The 21,984-nt window shown below is 31.1% G+C and overlaps 4 protein-coding genes across 4 annotated transcripts in view; 2 read left to right on the forward strand and 2 right to left on the reverse strand.

The window, feature by feature from the left end:
• LOC106790429 (mucin-17-like) overlaps positions 1-11,538 on the forward strand; it is a 36,529-nt gene extending 24,991 nt beyond the window's left edge. The window contains exon 5 of the mRNA XM_014755303.1: positions 66-11,538. Within this exon, the coding sequence (XP_014610789.1) occupies positions 66-9,268 (9,203 nt within the window). The 3' untranslated portion in view covers positions 9,269-11,538. The remainder of the gene's footprint in view (positions 1-65) is intronic.
• Positions 11,539-11,713: 175 nt separating this feature from the next.
• On the reverse strand, positions 11,714-16,363 carry LOC106790430 (phosphatidylinositol 3-kinase catalytic subunit type 3). The gene is made up of 10 exons (XM_014755304.1): positions 16,123-16,363; positions 15,653-15,847; positions 15,142-15,571; positions 14,964-15,059; positions 13,642-14,187; positions 13,048-13,520; positions 12,770-12,958; positions 12,513-12,688; positions 12,358-12,432; positions 11,714-12,279 (listed from the first exon to the last, which is right to left on the reverse strand). Exons 1-10 carry the CDS (start codon positions 16,194-16,196, stop codon positions 11,879-11,881), a joined length of 2,655 nt encoding a protein of 884 aa, XP_014610790.1. The 5' UTR covers positions 16,197-16,363; the 3' UTR covers positions 11,714-11,878.
• Positions 16,364-16,628: 265 nt separating this feature from the next.
• LOC106790441 (GTP-binding protein 128up) lies at positions 16,629-20,564 on the forward strand. Its single transcript, XM_014755328.1, has 8 exons — positions 16,629-16,863; positions 16,964-17,129; positions 17,312-17,442; positions 17,533-17,772; positions 18,449-18,617; positions 18,741-18,870; positions 18,971-19,093; positions 19,505-20,564. The coding sequence occupies exons 1-8, from the start codon at positions 16,822-16,824 to the stop codon at positions 19,605-19,607; spliced, it is 1,104 nt and encodes a 367-aa protein (XP_014610814.1). The 5' UTR covers positions 16,629-16,821; the 3' UTR covers positions 19,608-20,564.
• The window catches only part of LOC106790426 (centrosomal protein of 131 kDa-like), a 5,852-nt gene continuing 3,956 nt past the window's right edge, over positions 20,089-21,984 (reverse strand). The window contains exons 8-10 of the mRNA XM_014755300.1: positions 21,661-21,832; positions 21,265-21,428; positions 20,089-21,033 (exon numbers count right to left, since the gene is read on the reverse strand). Coding sequence (XP_014610786.1) covers positions 20,895-21,033; positions 21,265-21,428; positions 21,661-21,832 — 475 coding nt within the window. The 3' untranslated portion in view covers positions 20,089-20,894. The remainder of the gene's footprint in view (positions 21,034-21,264; positions 21,429-21,660; positions 21,833-21,984) is intronic.

Below are 21,984 nucleotides of genomic sequence, written 5' to 3' on the forward strand. Positions count from 1 at the left end.
ATGTAAAAGTTGAATTAAATATCTCATATTTTTATAACGTTATACTTATTTGAATATTTTTACAGATAAATATAGGAGTAAGATCAAAGATGGTTCTAGTTACATGTCCAAATTTCCCGGAGATGTTGAAATGGCAGAGAAACTAACTGGCGGTGATCCGGAAATATTGAGTAGCAATAAATTTAGTCCAGAAGAGAAGCCAGATATATCCGCATTGTTCGGAGATAAAAAAGTACAGAAGAAAAAGAAAGATCGAGATGATGCACATAGAAGAAGTGATGGAAGTGAAACTATGAGAAAAATTACGCATCCCAGATTTTTGAAAGAAAGCGACCACGAAGTTCGTATTCGGCAGCAACCAAGTAGCTTACCAAGCACGCCAAATATTTTATCTTCTCCGCAATATCCTTGTCATTTGTGCAATTTTATTTCTTCTCGAGTCAACGTTATCATTTGTCACATCAAAAGTCACAGATCTGGTAATTCATCAGCATCAAGATCAAGAGTTAAAACTTATTCCCAATCGAAAAGCAAAGATTCTTCCGATACGCCTAAAAGAAAATACGTTAAGAAAGAGAAGAATCAACATAAAACTAAAGCTGAAAGTCCTACAGATTTTGGAAAAAGAAAATTGAGTAAGCAGAACGAAAAATCCCCTAAAAAGAAGAAAACTGATCCTGAACTACGGGAAAAATTATTGGCGGATTGGGACGATGAATCTGACGAAGATACGAGTTTTAATCAAACTAAATCTTTTAATACTAGTACGAGCAGACATTCACCCACGAGAGATCAATCATACATGGATGTTACCGAGGAACATAATAAGGATGTATCAACTTCTGAGATTGCAAATCCTCATGAAATTTTAGAAGAAACGGAAAAATTACTTAGGGAAACTGAAAAATTTGCATCCATTCAGATAGATTCAGACACATTGGCCAGCATTGTGCATAAAGTTGAATCCAATGTAGAAGACAAAGAGCCATTATCTCCGAACCTTGGTAAAAATGATTTAACGAATAAGTTCGATAAAGAGAAAGAAATATTGAAGTTGGAGGGCGATAATAAACATTCAAAATCCGATAAAGATGATAAAAAATCTCGATTGTCTTGTTTTGATTTTGACGAAGATGACGTGCCTGAGCCGTCTATACCACCGGTAAGAAAAATACCCAGAGTTTTTGGGGAAAAGAATTTATCATTAAAAAAAGAAATAATTAAGGAATTCGAAATGAGTCAAGCTTTAAAAACAGAGAAAGAAGTGGAAAATGATAAGAATCCGGGTACAGCGGAAAACGAAATGTCTAATGCGATTAAAAAAACTGAAGAAACCACATTAAAAAGTAATGTAGACGTGGAAGATATCGAAAAAGTCGATGACAGTAGTAAAAGTTTAGATACAAACGACGGAATTACCAATAAAGTGATCGAAAGTGAAGATAAGAGTGAAAGAAAAAGCGAATTAACTTTACAAAATAATGAGAAACAAATATCTAGTAATAATTGTGAAACTAAATTAGAAATAGTTGAAATTTTTGAAGTTGAGAAAGAAGAAGGCGAGAGCACTCATTCTGCAAATATTAAAATTGATAAGGGATCAGAGCCTAAAACTCTAACAGATAAAAATGATTCTGACAAACTTGTAACGGATAAAGAGACGTGCGTAGAAGAGAAGTCTGCGATTAGCGAGACACCAACTGTTACGAATAACGTTGTAGAAAAAGTTGAAACAAGTCATGATAATACTATTGCAAAACAAACGGATGACACATTGTCAGATCCATTTACCACAGAGACAGAAGATGAAACTGTATCTGAATCAGCAGAGACTCTACCTGAACAAAGTGAAAGCTCTGACGTTGATATGATCCAAGTGCCTAAATCTGAGAAGGATAATATTTTATTAAACAATCCGAAAGGAAAATTAACTTCCAAGATTAAAAGAAGAAGAGGGAGGCCTCGAAAAAGTTTGGAATCTTTAGATACTTCTATTGAGGACAGCGAAAAGACATCTAAAGATAATAGAAGTAGAACGTCAGAATCTGATACTGATCGTTCGTATATTGCTATAAGAAAGAGAAGATCGAATAAAAAATATTTAGATTCGGATGAATCCACACAAGATGAGAAGAGTATTTTTAAAACTGATGATAGTCAATCAGAAGGAGATGAAAGATTTCATGAAAAACCGAAAGTCAAACCTAGAAAGGGAAGAAAATTGATGGGACAACAAAAGAAGGATACTGATAAAATAAAGCAAATGGAAGAATTAGAACTATCTGAAGAAATGATGGAAATTTCAGAAGATAATTCTAATAAAACAACTAACATTAGTCCAAAGCATGATTCTCCTGATCAAAATGATATCACAAGTGAAATATCTTCGGAGGTTGAAAAGAAACCTTTGGATGATGAAATAACTAGCAGTACTTCTCAGAAAACGTCACTTGAATGTACAAATATGGAAATTAACGTGGAGAAATCAGATATGACGACTCTTTTGTCGGAGAGTATAACATTACCACCCAAAGATGTTACAATTGAACCACTGAAAGAAGAAACTGAATTATTACAAGTTATAAATCAGGAAACGGATACAGATCTTATATTAAATAAAACCTGTGCTGATAAGGAATTATTAAAAAATGAAAACGAAAACGAAAATTCTTTAAAAACAGTTAAACCTCAAACATCTAATAATTCCGATACACAAAAACAATCGTCTGATGTTTCAAAAACTGCTATCGATATGTTACCACCAAAAAAATCTCAAATAAAAAAATTTGAATTATCGCAACTTGATATTCCTTCCGAAAGCACAACTATGAATCAAGATACTGAATCTCAAGAAGAAAAAAATAAACTTATTGATACTGAGAATAAAACTAATTTGGAGACAACTGATTTAGAAACTAAAAGTATGGATATTCCATCAGAAAATATTGAAAAAACAGAAAGTAAAACTTTGACTGATTTACATGTCGAGGTTGAAATGAAAGAAAGTATGGGGATTTCGATTAAAGAAGATAAAAATTTGCAACAAACTGATACAGTTGTCTCAGAAAATATTGCAAAAAGTGATGAGAAATTAGAAACCCAAAAGTCTACAGAAAAAGAAGGGGAAGATTCTTGTTTAGAAAGTACGAAATCAACGTCCAAGGATATCGAAAAGGCGTCAAGTGATCCACATACATTGCAAAAATCAATGCCAACTAGGTATAAAGGAAAAGTAATGCTAGAAACGACAGGAGTAAAACCAAAAAAAGAAAAAGATGCATTCTTGGAAGAGAAGCCGATAAATTCATTTCAAGAAGCTTTTTTAAAGACTTTACAGATAGATAAGAAAAAAGCTGTTTCAGAAGATAATGAATTAATTACTAGCAAAGGAAAAAAGGGCAAGAAGCCATCAATCAAACTAAACAACGAAGAACTCAATAATATAAATACAGTAATATTTGGTATACAACCAGAAGTAAAAGTTGGAAATGTAGAAGAAAACACAAATTTGTCAGAAAATGTTTCTGGTATGCAAAGTCAAGATAATCTTTCTGATATTTCTATTATGAGTGGGTTTCATGGAGTCGAAGTTGTAGTACAAGAGAATATTGAAACTGATGCAAAAGTCAATGAACCCGTTTTACAGAATACTAGTCAAACTCCGTCTTCATCCCGTGACTTCAATCTGATAACACAAACTCAATCACCAATAATAGAAGATACTGCAAAATCTACAAATGTAGACTTTCAAAAGATTGAGGAATCACTAAAAGTAGAAGTTCCTACTCCTTCGCCGACCTCCGAAGCTAGTATACCAGTAAAAAAACGTGAAATGCCTAGGATAATTGAAAATGTAACATTGACGGAGCCAATGCAAATTTTAAAATCTAAACTATTAGATAAATTACCTCAAAAAGGAATAAAACATAAATTGGATATGGATGGAAAAAGAGGCGATCCTAAGGGAAGCCCTAAAACAAAAATAATGAAAATCGAATCTTTACCTTCTAACAGTAAAATGAAAGCTGGATTAAAGGTAACTTCTCCAAATCTTTCGTTGACGCAAAAACTTCAGGTATTAAAGGCAGAAGAAAATGAAAGTGCTGCTATTGAAAAGGTAAATGTACAAACAGCAGCAACCTCATCAGGAAGTGCAAAATATATACAACAAAGTTCACAAAGTTTGACTGATATGGATTTGGATATTAATTCAATGCCATTCGTTTTAAGCGAAGATGTATTAACGCCAGATTGCATAGAACAAATGCCTGTTGTAATATCATCTATTATACCAGCATCTAGTTCAGTACCACATACGTTGGCGCTTACTCCTACCACTCAAGTTGTAACACCTAACCAAATGCAACTTAAATCTGTAGGTGAGAGTACTTCTGAAGGATCTACCTTAAAAAAGAAAAGTGGCACACCAGCAATTTTGAAAAATAAATACAGAACAAAACCTATAATTACGAATATTAGAGCAATTGTACCACCGCTCACAGGAGGCGTAAAAGGATTGAAATTTCAAAACGCACCAGCTGGAAAAACGTCGTCACCCATTTTGGCACAAAAGACATCACCTGGAAAATACGTAGTAGTACATACATCCGGAGGTCAACAGTTGCGCTATAGCGTACAGGGCAAATCTGGAACGCAACAAAAAATTGCTGTATCTACTGGAAAAGGTACAGGAAATCCCCAAGTAGTACAAAGTGGGAAAGTGGTTATATTTACATCAGGTCAGTCTGGTCAAACAAAGATGATACCATTAAATATGTCAAAGACATTAGGTGGTAAAAGAATGGTAACAAACAAAGGACAACTTTTGTGTCCAATCAGTCCACAAAATATTGTTACTTCAAAGACCATTATTACTCCAAAAGGAGACAATAATTCACCTACAACGTCTAAACTTGGTCCAAAAATCATAAATACACCAAGTATTATTACTTCCAAAGGAGTATTGACACCTTTGTCTGGAACTCTTACAAAAACTGCATTATTAGGGACTTTGTCGCAAGGTATTTTAACAAAAGGTGGAATATATACTCCCATAAGTGCTTCTGCTTTAGGAAGTAGAATTATCAATTCTAAAGCATTAGTTACAAAAGGTGCTACAATATTATCTTCTCAAAATATAGGTGGACCAAAAGCCATTTTGACACCAATATCTCAAGCCATTGGAGGAAAACCTATTCTTGGGGCAAATATTGTTACATCTAAAGGTACAGTTCTTACTCCAGTTACAGGGCAACAAGTTAAAGCAATAGTGGCTAAGAGTCCATCAAAAAGCAGCAAAGTGCAATATCAATCGGTTCAACAAAAAATCCAATTATCTACTGCACAAAAAGCTCCAAAAGTTCAGATGTCTCCTTCGTCGCAAAGTAGAAGTTCTTCATCATCAAAATCATCAAGTAGTACTATGGTATTCCAAAGTTCTGGATCAAGTTCGAAATCTGTTTCGCAAAATAAAAAAATGAATAAACAAATAGCCCTTCAGCAGAGTACTGCTATGCAGAATCTGTCGAGTCAAGGTAATACACAACAAACGGTTATGTCTCAAGTTCAACAGAAAGGAAAATCTGCATCTTCATCAAGCGTTCAAAAAGTTCTTATACCTCGAAGCCGTCAATCTAGAAATCAGCAAAAAATTTTGGTTCAAAAAGTGCAAGAAACAAACACAGGGCAAAATATTCAGTCGAAACAAAATATTTTAAGTTCTCACACTACATTACCTAATATTTCTAAGACAATAACTCAACATAAATACACAAGTACAAATACAATGACTTCTAAAGGTGCCACCAAGAGTCAGACATCAAATAAAGCTTCTCAAAAGAATTTATTAAATATTGCCATAAATTCGATGACTGGTACAACTGTAAACACTAATTTGACTGGATCATTATCTCTACCACTTTTAGAACCTATTGAGCCAGAGAAAAAATTGAAACTGGATAATACAATGATTGAAAATGTACCAAAAGAACAATTAAAGGTAGAGAAAATTCATACAGAAAAGAATACAGAAATAGAAAAGATAGAGGAGCCAAAAGTGACTACCCAGCCACAGATCATGGCTTTACCAACCGAAAGTAGCGACGGTACTCAAACCTATGTTCTGGTAACTATAGATGAACAAGGTCAAATACATCCATTAGATAATAATACACTAATGTCTCTTGAGGGAACAACTCAAAATCCAGATGGAACAAGAACTTTATATATAGATCCTAGTTCTTTGGGCGAGGCTGGAACATTAGACAATATTGTTCTTCAATTCGACAATGGAGTACTTCCAAATGTATCAACCAATACTAATGAAACAAGCCAAGCAATAATGTCAGAAAGTTTCCCTACATCAGAAATTATACAAACATCAAATCAAGATATCTTGGCAGCAGCTCTAGCCAACACAGATTTTCAACAAGAAATTAATTTACCTGAAAATCCAGCAGGAAGCGTAATGACCACTGGATTGACTCAGACTAGTTTAATTAATCAAACGATTCTACAATCTACGATTATACCACCAACAGAGCCAATATCTTCTCCATCTGTATTAGAGACATCATTGACTTTGAATCAACCGATTATGACGCCGCTTGAAGTTCCAAGCAATCTTCCAATTCAATCAGAATCTACAACTTCAGTAGTTTCAACGATACCATCTTCTCTAGAATTGCCAATCACCATTACAAATCCGAATATTTCATATATATCTACAGGAGAAACACAAATTCAAATTCCTGGTAATTCGATGCCAGATATTGGAGAAATCATGGATACTTCAGCTTCAACTGAAATACCAAGAACAGACATTCCTACTAGCACTCAATATTTAGTAATACCTAATTTAGATGAAAACATAACTGTTAAAACCCAAGAGGCTGTAAGTGGTACGAATGTTTCTTATTCAGTTTCATTACCATGCAATATTGTATTAGAAACTACACCAGTTCAAACAACTCCATCGATGCCTATAATAGATGACACATATTCAGATAATACTCAATTTTCAACATCTGTTCAAACTGCAATCGTTACGCAACACAGTTTCGCCGATGTACCAGTATCTGAAATGTTAGTTTCTAAAGCTTCCATTACATCTCCAGTAAACGCACAAATGCCAGATGTTACAGTTGCGCCAGAAATGAATGTAATCTCTCAAGATGTTCCTATATCTTCTCAAAACTCATCTACTTCGACGAGTGAAACTTGCGTTTTGAAAAAATCAGAGGATACAACGATGCCTTTAGAAGAAATTTATCCAACTCAAGAAATTCCTGTTTCATCGCAAGAACTAATTTTGCAACAAAACATTAAAAAAGATGTAACATGTGACATAGCAGTTACTGCAGAAGAAAAAATACCTAGTAACGAAAATATACTAAATATGCAACTAGTGGATCAAGCTGTAAATTCCATGACCAGTAGCATGCCTATTTTAGACAACAATTCTTTAATACAATCACAATCTAATATTAAAGTACAATCTGCAGAACATATGGCATTTGAAGTTACAGATTCAGGTGATATGGAAACTTCCTCTTCTCAAGAACCGAGTACTGAGAATAAATTTAATCAATTTTCTTACAAGGAAGATTCTAATATTAAAGTTGCTTCTCCAACACTCGTAGAACAAACTACTACGACAAATCAAACTGAAACAATACATGAAGTATTGCAAGGTATGTCTGCAGCACAATCATTAAGTAATACTAATGCAGAAGATATCAAAGTAGAAGAAGCTGTTGACTCAAAAATATACGACTCCACGGTAAAACCATTGGAAGATTGTCAAGCAGATGAACCATCGTCGCAAGATGAAACGGATGGTAATCACGTTCAAAGAAATATTCAACTACATTTTGAAAAAAGTCAAATAGAAAGCAATCAAGAAACGCCATCACAATCTTTTGAACAGTTTGATATATCGATGACAAATGATCCTGCAGATTTGCCCAGTCAATCAGTTTCTAAACTTGAAAATTCTGGTGAACCATCGCAGTCTGTAACATATGAACCGATGGAGACAGATGAAGAAACAATTGCTGGAGAACCACCAACTCAATCGTTCGAACATTTAAAGCAAAATGAAGCTTCTCAGTCTTACGAGACATCTACCGAGGTGAATGTAAATGCACCCACGCAATCTTTCAATGAATTGATGCAAAGTCATGATGGTAGAATCGTTACAAACGAACCAATCGATGATCAAAGTTTCCCGACCCAAAGTTACGAGGTTGGCAAGGTAGAAAATATACCAGATAATCTAGAAACGGATGCTGAAATTAGTCAAGAAGGAAATATACCATCCCAGTCAAATGACATTGGAAATGATGGTATTGGCACATCATCGGTTTCTACCAATAACTCTGGCTTAAACGAAGATGAGACAGCCAGTTCATCCTATGTTCCAGAGACTCCAGAAAATCAAGAAAGAGATCAGGATCAAGAAAGTGCAATAAGTACATCATCATATGAGATCCCACCTTGCGAGGAATTGAACATAGCTTCATCCAGTACAATACCAGATACATCAGTTAGAGCAGAACATACGAGTATCCATGACAATGGAGTACCTGAAATACCTACATCTTCGTATAATATAAATCCAGATATCACTTCCACTCATATTGATTCTGTACCTTCATCCAGTTATGAGGATCAAGTTATAGTAGAACAAAATGTATCAACTTCTTACGAGGTTCCAGTGTCGATGCCTGGCCTAGAAGAAACATCCTCGCAGAATTTTGTTACCGAAAGTACAGATCATAGAAACGAACCATCGAGCTATTATACCCATCATCAAGAAGTAACAGCTAGCTACTACGAATCTGTTGATCAGGATGGGAACTCCAGATTGGAAGAAGATCCACAAGAGGAGATAACTCCTAGTTATTACGAAGGTAACTCACAAGTAGCAAGTCAAAGTTACTTTACACCACAGGAAGCAACTCCAAGTTATTCCAGTAGAAATGTTTCTTCTGGTTATTATGGTCATAGACCGGAAAGTGAAGCCAGTCAAAGTTACTATTCAACAGATGATCTAGAAAAAGCTGAACAATCTAGTTCACAAAATATCGAAGCGTCGCAAAGTTTTTATCACGAACATACAGATGAATTACGATTAAGACAACAAGGAGAAGCTACTCCAACATATTCTGAACGATATCCCGTTGATTATACATTGGATAATTCTCCAATTGAGAGGCACGACCTCGTAGAAAGTTCTGTMCCAGCCACTAAGCCTATGGAAAGGTAATACATTGTTACAGATTTTTTCTAATTATTGTAATGGAAAGTTTCTTTTTTCTAAAATAGACTATTTGGAGTTATAGTTATGGAATAATAACCTCGAGTCTATTTTTAAATGTACATAGAGTAATAAGGAAGTAAGTGCTTAGATTTAAGACTAAATTTTCTTATAATAATTTATATCTATACTCTTATATCTATATATAGTATATATATATACTATATATATATATACCGCATATAATAAGCACGGATACTAAATCCGTTCACTCGATTTGGTACATAAATATTGTAGGTCAGGATTGAAAAAAATGTGAATTTTATTACAGTAATATCGTATAAGTAAATACCTTGTGACACAAATTGATGTAAAAACGAAAAAATCGTTTGTACGATATATTCGAATTACATATGGGTTAATTAAATAATATAGAATGGACATTTTATTAATCCACTTTTAATTTTCTCCTAAATGTTATGTAACTTTTTAAGTCATTTATGTGAAAAACATTTTATTATCATAATAATATGTAATATCTCGTTGAGAGTAGTAGTAAGATTCACAGATCATTCATTAAGACATAGCATAACTTTATTAGAATATGCAAATATGGGATGTTTTATATTATTCAAACGTTTCGCATGATCTGAGATATAACCGAATCTTATTGAAAAGAGTTAATAAATATTTTTACATTGTTATATTTCGTGATTGAAAATTATTAAAAGATAATTAAAAAATAATAATAAAATAAAATAAAAAAGAAAAAAAAGAAATAAATCTGCGAATTGTAGGATTTTACTGCTACTCTGTGATGTCAACTTATGGTGGGCAATTCTTCGTTTGTACAACTAAAGTAAAATTTGTCTGCAGGTACATTAAAATATATTTATAGTAACATACCTATGTTAACGTTGCACTTTTTTTCGTTTCATTTTTTAATTCATGAGATGTTTAAATCAATAATAAAAGATTTCTTTCTATAAATAGATCCATTGATTTCTCAACTTTTGTTAAACGTAACTGCAGATATTAGTTTAAAAAGAAATATATATACACACACGAACAATCGTATATATAAAAAAAAGAATTAAGCGAACCAAGGATTGTGTATGTTAAGCTTAATGTTAACTTCATAAGAAATAGCTTATAAATATTCATTAAAAGTAAACAAATATAAAATAAAAATGCCTATAATTTTAATTATCACAGCCGCTGTGTAAATCTGTGTGTGTGTGTGTTTAAAATGAAATGTCAAAGAAAAAATATAATCCTATAATAGAAAATCTGTCGTGTTTGAGACGCATCCAAATTTATAATACACGTATCTTGAATATATCCGATTATTTTTAATCGCAATTAGTTGAATGTGCACAAAAGAGACGGAATTTTATTATAATATATATTATTACCAACAACATTAAGAATTGAAAGATTTAATATATTTGTGTATACTAGATATATAGAAAGTTTATACATATATATTCTACTGTATAATTAATTATTATACAGTTATCGAAGTATTCTAAAGGTAAATTTATTTGTAAAAAAATAAATAATATAAAAAGAAGAAAAAACATATATATATATAATATATTTGATTTCACTTGAACAAGACAGATTTTGCTAAATTATCTTACTAGGAATTATATTATATTCTATACATAATTTTGTGTTATCAAGAATAAAGCTATGTTTTTATTTCTCGTGACATTTTTTAATTATCGTCACGGCGTGTACATATTATGTTGATATCTGAGAAAAATGAATTTTCTTATTAAAATAGAGCTTTCAACAAATATATTAGGGCATCCTCTTTTTCTCTAGGCACAACTAGCCGATATTGGAAAACAAACCAACAAAAAAAGAATAAGAAGAAATGGACTGAATTGATAGAGTTTTCTCATTAATGCCCTTTTTTTATACCTAGTACATCTCTTATTCGCTCTCATGAATTCATGATTTAAATACAAATTGTGTATACTACGAAATAGTAATTAAATATTATATGAGAGACACGCGAAGAAAATAATAAAAACATTTTCTATTGAACTTTCATTGGTTCTGTCGTATGTTGGGATATGTGTATTAATATGCTAAAATAATTGAATATAAGTGGCATAAAGTGATAATGAATAAAATAATACTATTGCGTTCATGTATATTAATAACAATTTGATATTTTCAACACTAACAATAATATCTTCTTATTTCTACTGTGTGCACCATTCACAATTGTAACTAAGTAAGAGATCAAATAAATATACAAATATTTACATAACAGATTATAACCTATGATTATTATAATTATTTTATTCGCAAAAAAAAGATTTTCAATCCTCTCATTTCATTGAATTGAATGAATTTATTGTTAATATTGAATAAAAATTGTTGTATCGTTTATAAATATTATATACCAATGTTAAATTAGGATTATTAACATAATTCAACATTATTATCAAATCTTTATTACCTAAAATAATCCCAAAATACAATAAATTATATTGTTTATAGACATACGGTCATTTATGTACAATAGATTAATATTTGCAAATTTTATAAAGGAATACAGTCTTTAAGATCGTATTAAAAATTATTTTTATCTTTTCTTTCATTTTATTTCCGCCAATATTGAGCAAATTTATGTAATTGCTCCACTAATGCGGCCATTACTGCTGTAACAGATAAATCTAATAGGTTTTGAACATAATGAACTGCCTCTTCGTCACTCAAGTCCAATCGTAATTTGTCTTGAACCTTTTTGACCGCTTTATCTGGTTCTAAAGCTATATCTGGTACACTAGCATCAACCATTAATGAAAATAAGTTCAATATTAAATTAGCATGTCTGCGCAAATGAAGAAATGCTGTGTAACATTGCTTTCTGAATTCATGATAGTGTTCAGATGTTACACCACCCATGGCCTCAACCATTTCCTTACTAAGCTTCATTGGTGGTGGTAAAGGTTTAGGATCCCTACCCAAAATATATCCAAAATCTATATGAAAAAGTTTGCCTATAAAATACGTGTAATTAATTAGTCTCTAACCACACCTAATATCAGACACATATAGCATATATCAATTAAATATACCTGACGTCGTTAAAAGTAAATTATCTAAATGACGATCTCCAACTCCTAATACGTATGTAATTATGCAATAACCAGCTAAAATTTGATAATATTATGAAAATATCTATAAAATTCATTATTCTATACAATTACATCTTGAAATAATTTTTACTCACCACAACTTCGAACATATGTATCCATAACTTCAGGTACAACACCATAAGGTCCTGTATCGGAAGGATGATGTTTTCGAAAGAAACTTAGTATCGAACCCTCGCTAGCGAGAACTTCAGCTACAGTTACAGATTCGATAAATTGTAAGAAACCATGTCTTGTACTTGTAGCAAGCACTCTGAAAATAATTTAACAATTAGTTCTTGTTTATTTTTTAATTGATAATAAACACGAGGATAAATAATTGATAATTCGTCACCTGTATGGTGTCAATTTTAAGTCTAAATTTTCTCTCCTTAATAATTTATCCATAAGGGCTATTGTCTGCAGGATCAATTGATCTTGTCTCAAATCATCGCCGTGTTTAAAAATGGCAATGTATTCCGTATTCTCGGTTGTTAAGAACGTAAGTTTAGATGGCATAAGAGCAGATTTAAATAGACTTGCCCTGTAAAATAAAACAGATTGATTCTCTTATTATAAATATATATAATTGTAGAGGGAGAAAATTAAATATATAAAAATATAATTGCATACTTTTCAGGAATAATTCCTTTAATACAAATTTCAGGGTCCAAGGGAAAAGGTATTGGCTCGAAATTAGAAAAATTCATTTTATAGGCAGGATCTGGATCGGCTAGTAACGTTCGTAATCTGTCAGCCTTTTTCTTACGATTGCCACTCTCTCTTGCTACCGCCTTTACAAGAGATACTAATTGATCAATAAACATTTTTTGTCTTAAAAGGAAATCTTTTCTCTTTTGCCAGACAATATTGCCATGCGCTAACATAGTGGTAAACATATCCATTACTGCGATATACATTTCTTTTACACGAGTGTCTTGCTTGGCTGTTATAACTGGATCATTTTGATCTTCACCTTCGATCGATAGATACCAGTAAAAATAATTAGCCAGGGTAGAATTTTGACAAGCACGGGTTATCAAAAATGATGCCAAGTCCATAAAAGTATCTTGACACGTAGATAGACATTCTGCAGACTCTATTGACTATAAAGGCAAATATAATATTAGAAAAAGAAAGAATAATTCATTTAATGTGACAAATAAGTAATTGTTGGTATTTTTTAATTTAAATATATTTACATATATATATATATGAAAAACTTACAGCAGTCATAGGAGTCGAAGTTGCATCACCGGGTCTTATATCCCTCTCAAACTTCTCTTTCTCTTCTGTATCATGTAAGAAGGCTTGAAAAGTACTTTTCATACCTTCAAAATCTTCATATTTCAAAGCTTGTACTAGTTGTAAGAGATACAACATTAAATCATCATCGGGAGCTTGATTTAGACGTTTGATAGCATATCTTCTTACAGCTGGATGTGTGAACGCCGGTCCGAGTAATTCCAAAGCATCCTCTGGATCTGGTGGTGCCCAAATAGCTAACATTTCTAATGCTTGACGTTCCTCTCCAGATACTTTCCAATTAACGCATTTCACAAATTTAGTTAATGCTTTCTTTTGACTTGACAAATAAAATCTGTATTTCCAAATAAGATCCTGTTCTTCTGTAGTCAACGTCGTTGTCGGTGGATAGCCCAATATTGTATTTAATGCATCTCGAACGCTAGATGTTGGTTTTAATTCTCTCGTGTTTCCACCACTACGTAAACTGCGCGCTAGTTTATGATGTTTAGCTTCAACAAGGTTTTCCTGAAATAATTAAAAAAAAAGACCTTATTAGTATACTGATAAAAAGATATATTACGATTTTAAATAATAATCTTTGGAAATACAGCAGCAAGTATTTATTTCAAGCATATAAATAAGCACTGCTTATATTCCAAAATCTGTTTTAATATTTCAATATTTCAAAATAGAGTATATAATTTTTTTATGCCAATGATTATCACGATGATAACAAGAACAATAACGAAAATTTAATACCCGTCATTTTATTTTACCTGACATTCACCACTATGACTCTCGAGTAATATAAAAAGAAATATATAATTCAAATACTTTTTTTTCTTTAGGAAGGGGAAAAATTAATTAATTTTTTCCTACTTGAAAGAATAAAATATTTGTATTTGTCAGCCTTTTACCATCTTACTTACTTTCTTAATAAGTATGGCTTCAGATTAGATAATTGTCAATACGCATTGACTAATAAAAGTTTTTTATACTGCATCTTATAAGCCTTCTTCGTAATTATTATTGCCAACTTGCAAGAAAATCTAAATGAATCATGTCAAGACAGCTCTTTTTACCTCTTTAGTAATTTCATGAATTTTTGTTTCTATTGATTGTGAATTGCACAGGTAAAATAGAAAAAGCGAACTTTCGCTTTTCTGAAACATAAAACGTCCTTAGATTCTTTGACTTTACAAAAGTAATGCTCTAAAGAAGGCCTTAAATCGATACAAAAATTGTTTTTGTTTCATCTAAGATAGAAAAGTTAATCCATTATAGATTACAATTTTTCTTACTTGTAAAATTTCATAATCTGGAAGTGTAACAACATCCGGTTGTGATCTGTGTTGAACAACTTCGTCTCCATCTTTTTCATAATACACAATAGAATACTGAAACGGTAGAAAAATGTTGTACATAAGATACGATATTTGTAAGAAAATTTATATCCTAAATTATGAACAATTTTCATACCGGTATACCATCCATTGTAACTTCTGGAAATTCAACCATTAAGTAAAGATACTCTGATGCCCTTTTCTCTCGCTCATTTATTAATTCGATCTCTCTAAATGTCAATCTATCCAACCAATCGATCTTGTTCATTTGTCCATTCCTATGTTTTTTAGCAAGTTTAGCAAGACGCTGCATTTGTTCTTTTCCGTGATCTCTTGATTTTCCAGGAGTGTTTGTACAAATACTTCCATCAGCTTCTACTCCAGGCCAAACTCTCAGATCGAGCATTCCTTGACGAAACACACCATGTTTTCCAAACAAAGATATGGTTGTACCACCAACAGGTATTTGTCTACCAGGTCCAGCACAATCGTATAAACTTATACACAGATGAGCATCACGTGGCAAATCGGAGAAAGATATAGGTAAAGTTACCCATTGATTCCAGCTGCAAAATATAAATGAATATTTATTATTACACGAAATATAATATAAGACAAATAGAAAATATTAATGAATTCATTATTACTTCCAACGCGATGTGAAGTGTTTGTAGGCCGTGTGAACTGGTAAAGCTAATGGTCTACCACCAGCCCATACTTGTAGCGAAGCTGATAAATCACCTTTACCACCACTTGCACTATATAAACCGGAATATTTTAACATCGGATCCAGAAGTAATTTATCATATTCAGGTCGTTGTCTTTTACCTTCCAAGGTACCTCTGTGAAATAATAATATACATTAGTACTATCATTATATTGTTAATCTGTTGAAAGACTTAAATGTTTGCAGAAGCAACACTTGTCAAATGTATACCAATTTTATATTAGATATTGCTATCATCTTTATTAAGAGACTTAATCCGATTATGCTATTAACATTAACGTCATTTATTCCTATTCAAATATCGTTACTAGTTGTTATTAGTAACTGAATATAACTATCTGATACTGATATTTCTATCTTTAATTGAATCTGCTTAGAATAAATACTTACATTTTAATTTGGATTTTGGTATCTAAAGATGAACTGTACACGTAAAAAAACTTATCACTAATATCTTCCATCATAAAATAATTATAATGTATTAAGAATTTACAAATTTAGTAAAACTCTACTACACATCTCTCTTTCTCTCTCTCTTTCACTGCACCTGCACTTTATTACACACTAAATGCACATCTGGTATACGAGTAATAAGCACTACGAGATTCAATGTTTGGTTATTTCGCCATGATGCTATTGGTTATCGCTCTGTCGGTAACTTTATATTTATAGGAAATATTTTTATCTTTTTATTATAACAGATTCTTTTAAACAGTAATAATTAACTAAAAATGTTAATTATTAATTGAATTGATCGTTTTAAGGTTCTTTGCAAGCGTTCCAATATTTTCTTTATATTTTTACAAAAATATTTATCTATGTTTAGAAAATTTATAATTAGTTCACATCAATACCGTACGAAGCGCTGTCTGGACATAGAAAGAATCGATATGAAGTTAGTCGTCTACATGGACGGCTTTTTATGGTTCCAATTTTGTAAAGCGCGGTCGTAGCATATGCATATGCATATGCACGTGTTGTTAACTTTAATTATTTGCAATATTTTTACGTAAAAATTTACATAAAGTGTAGAATTGTGTAATATTGTGTGAAAAGTTATAAATTTGGAGGTTATTATTATAAGTCAAAATGAGTACGATCTTGGAAAAAATTGCTTCGATCGAAGCCGAGGTTTGTATTTCTTTCAATTCATAGTCATATTGTTTTAAAATTACATATAAAATGTATTGTGTAATGAATAAAGAAATGTATTTTTCAATTTTTAATTTAGATGGCAAGAACTCAGAAAAATAAAGCAACGTCTGGTCATTTGGGCTTGTTGAAAGCAAAGTTAGCTAAATTGAGACGTGAACTTATAACACCAAAAGGAGGTGGTGGTGGTGGCGAGCAAGGATTTGAAGTTGCCAAAACTGGAGATGCTCGGATAGGTTTTGTCGGTATGTTTCTCAATAGTTTTATTAACATTTCCTTATACATATACCAATTTATTTATGTCATCACTTTATTTCATTTATTAGAATTTATTAGAATCCAAACGGTTAATGAACAAGTCTAATTTCCAATTTTTAATCACAGCATTACAGTTTTATAATATTTATTCATTTTATTAATCACACAGGTTTTCCTTCTGTTGGTAAATCGACATTATTGAGTACATTAGCTGGTGTATACTCCGAAGTTGCAGCATATGAGTTTACAACTCTAACTACTGTTCCTGGTTGTATAAAATATAAGGGTGCAAAAATACAGGTAATATATGAACAGAAAATTCGAAGCTTACAACAGAAGCTAATTAAATATTTATTTTATGTAAATATTATAATAATATCATTCTTTTAGTTACTGGATTTACCAGGTATTATTGAAGGTGCTAAAGATGGCAAGGGTCGTGGTAGACAAGTAATAGCTGTAGCTAGAACTTGCAGTTTAATTTTTATTGTCTTGGATGTGCTTAAACCATTGGGACACAAGCGTTTGATCGAACACGAATTAGAAGGTTTTGGGTTACGACTTAACAAACAACCACCTAATATTACTTTTAGAAAAAAAGAAAAGGGTGGCATCAATCTTCAAACAACGGTAAAATTAAATTTATATTCTTACATATATATGGTAAAGGCTATTTAATATAATAATGAAAGGTACACAAGAGCGAGTTCACGTAATATGATAAAAAGAAAGTTATTCATATATATACTTACTTATTGTTATTAGTTTGTTCTTATATTTATAGTGTATAACAAAAAGAAAAGATAGTTTGGAAGTTAAAATCATTGACAGAACATAACTGATGTTAAGGATATATAGACAAGTATTTCTATTTTAATATTTAACAATTAACAATTAACTTGGTATAATCCTTAGGAATATTATAAAGTCACTGTTTAAAAACATCATTTAACTTATTCTATATAATTTATCCACAGTAATTGTTTAACATTAAATATTAAGGGCAGTGGCTTTTTTATTTCTTCTTTTTATCCTTTTTTAAAATTGCAGATCTTTTAATATTCTCTTGATTTTTACTATAATACATACTAAAAGTTTCAAAATGGATACGCTCATTTATAATTATTCAAAAGTATAATGCGCTGTATAACCTAAGCTTTAGTTATGTTATTATCTTGAGATTATTTATGGAATTATTGTAGTGGAATGAGCCAAGTGTAACCTTTTAACATTATCACAATAAATTTAACATAATTACCAGACAGGCATTTGACAGAAAGACTAAGGCAGTTGCATTGTTTGCCAGTGCGCACAGTCAGAACTTGATTTAGACACAGTCAAGACGATATTGGCAGAGTACAGAATTCATAATGCAGATATTAATCTACGATACGATGCTACGTCGGACGATTTGATTGATGTCATCGAAGGAAATCGTGTTTACGTACCGTGTATTTATTTATTAAACAAAATCGGTAATTACGAAACATATTATCTTTCTTTTTTTGTCATAAATGAATAATATTTTAGGACTAGGATCCTATAAAAATGTGTTTCTTTTTCTCACATTGTTTTTTTCATTTTTATTTTTTTTTTAGATCAAATTAGTATAGAAGAATTGGATGTTATATATAAAATACCACATTGTGTACCTATCTCTGCTCATCACAAATGGAACTTTGATGATTTGTTGGAGAAGATGTGGGATTATTTACAACTCGTTAGAATGTAAGTCTCTCTCTGAAATAATGAAAAGAAATTAAACAATAGTTTTGATAATAATTGTTTAAAATCTATACGAATAATTTTGTTCAACTTTGTTCAACAGTTACACCAAACCTAAGGGTCAACTACCAGATTACAATTCTCCTGTAGTATTGAATACGGAAAGAAGGACGGTCGAAGATTTCTGCAATAAACTTCATAGGTCAATAGCAAAGGAATTCAAATAGTAAGTACCCTTTAAACTTATATAGGTTGTCTCAAGATTTTCTGGCCAAATGGTGTTAGAGTACGAAAATAAGAAAAAAAGGTTCTATAAAAATAGGTCATTTAAAACCTATTCAAAAGTTATTATTTTAATCAGAAATGTTCACATTTAGCTCAGCAAGGATTGTCCTTAAATTTTCAGTCGACTATATTCATATTTTGTTATGCTTTAAATGCCGAAATAATTTTCAAATCAAGAATCAATATAGAAGAGTATCTATCAACGTAGATTTTCAGCTAGAAGAGTCGTTTCATTGCTCAATTTTTTCGAATGTTCATTAATAATAAATAAAATTCACGGCCACCTTGTATAGATGTATATATCTAACGATCTTAAAACATTAATCTAAATTAATAATTATTAATATTTTAGCGCGTTAGTGTGGGGATCGTCGGTAAAACATCAGCCACAAAAAGTGGGAAAGGATCATATCTTGAGCGACGAGGATGTTGTACAAATAGTAAAAAAAGTGTGACTTTATTTTGTGCTATATATATGTGAGTAAATATTAAAAAAATAATGATTGAAAAAAAAAAAAAGAAAAGGAGGACAGGCAACTCGCGTATTATACTTAACAGCTTGGTAGTATAATACTCTTTAAATTTCATTTCGTTTTACAAATAAAAAGTTACTAAATTAGAATGTGATACTAGTTTATAGTATCTTTCTAATTAAACAAATAAAACACAAATATGTACATATAGATACATATATCTTTCATAATGATAGATGTATAAGTTGATGTGGTAATGTCTAATTAAAAAAAAAACACACACACACACAGAAAGGAAAAAGAATAATAATAAAAAATAAAAGAGTATGAATATAATGAAAATTGTAGTATCAGGACAATACTATTAAACAAATTTACGAGGGTATCCAGTAATTCGTTAGAATGAAAAACAAAAAAGGTAATCCTAATATGCGTGAGATATAGGAAAATAACTACCATTTTCTAAAGTAACATAATAATTTTTTTTCAATTAATAATTAATAACTATTGATATACTCATAGAGAGATATATACTGCAAAATCTAATACTTGTAATACGAAATATTACTCACATTGATATGGTAAGATCATTTCCCATTAAATCAACAATTATTGTTAGTTCGATATAAAGACTGCATTTAAAATCAGTTTTAAATTATATTTTTATCTTACATTTATAAAATTGTGTGGGGCGAGGTGAAATAAACAGTGACATTTCATGCTTGTAAATGTTATACAGCAATGATAAAAGATCTTATACTGAAATGTATGTATGTACGTTTGTATGAATGTGTATAATTTCTTATAGTTTTTTTTTCCTTTAAGGGGAATGGGGGATAATTTTTTTTGCCTTTCTTTTTTCTATTTTTTCTTTAATGTAGACATTAGCCCTGTGTGCACGTGATAATAAATTCTACATTAAACGGCGCTGGAAAAATGTTTTTTCTTTTTTTTTTTCTTTTTTTTCGTAACAAATCCAATCCACTGACATCGTTCGTGTTAATTAATTATTATTATTATTATTTTTTTTTCTTTTTTTTTCTTTACTTGCATCTTAGATAGAGGTTTATTATTATAATAAGGTTTTTTTTTTTCTCATGCATCGCCTATGAGAATTTGAATGGAGTGTGAATTAACGATGCCCGTTGTGTTCAGTGCTTATACTCGGAAATCGCAGAGACAGAGAGTGTGTAACGACGCATTCACTTTTCTTTCTATCTTCCTTCCTTCCTTTCTTTCTTTCACTCTTTCTTTTTTATTTTTATTCTTTTATAAAGATTTTAAAATGTATTCTTTTCGTTGTTGATCCAATAATTGTTCTAAATGTTCGCATTTGGCATTGACTCCTTCGAGTTCCTTAGAAAGATTTTTAATGGTCAAAACTTTTTGCGTTATTATCAATTTAACCCTGGAAAAACATGGATTTTGTTTTGTTTCGTTTTAATTACACAAATAATCGTATAAACTAGAATTATATAACGAAACTGAAAGAAATCTATACGAGTGTGCGTGTATATATATGTTTTTTTACGAGGTGTACGTATCGTTATTGCTTGAACAATTTTTTCGTGACATTTCGATTTCATTTCTATTAAACGTTTAATTAATTCATTCATTTCGATTAAATTGTAACAAATACCTGCTGTACAATTGCGACATTAACATATCTTTGTCGGCATTATTTTGCATTAATTCTTGATACAACGATGCTATTTTATCCTCTAATATTCTTTTCTCAGGTTCGATTTCTCGTCTAGCTATTCCTCTCGCATTGTCCCTTTCGGCTGTTAATGTTTCTATCAACTAAAAATTAATACTTCCGTATTTATTTATTATTATTTCCCCCCTTGTCTTTTTTAACACGTCGTTGCAGCAGTTGTTATCGCAAACAAACATTTTCTTTTTGGCGCGTAATCGCTTGAGAGAAGAAAGAAAATTAAATAAAAAAAATAATAAAAATAGCAAAAGAAAAGGAAAAATATAAAATAGACGAAACACCGTGTCGCGTTCGTGCCTAGAAAAAGTTTTTTTTTACCACATTTTTATTGCTCAAATTTTGAACGCATTCGTCGAGTTTCATTTCCGTAGTTTTTAATCTATCCTCGGTTTTTCCAAGTTTATTTTCCATCGACAGTAATTCCTCTTTGTGGAGCCTCACTTTATCGGTTGCTATTTGCAATTCCTTATCGTATTTCTCTTTCATAGACCTTAAACAGATTATTTTTCACAAACGATGGAATTATACAATACGTATGTTTTTATTAGTCGATCGTACAGTGTTTTGTTATTTTTATTATTATTATTATTATTATTATTATTATTATTATTATTATTTTTATTTTTTTATTTTTATTAATTC

The sequence above is a fragment of the Polistes canadensis genome, unplaced genomic scaffold (assembly GCF_001313835.1).
Source record: "Polistes canadensis isolate GaletaPanama2010 unplaced genomic scaffold, ASM131383v1 scaffold_239, whole genome shotgun sequence".
NCBI lineage: Eukaryota > Metazoa > Arthropoda > Insecta > Hymenoptera > Vespidae > Polistes > Polistes canadensis.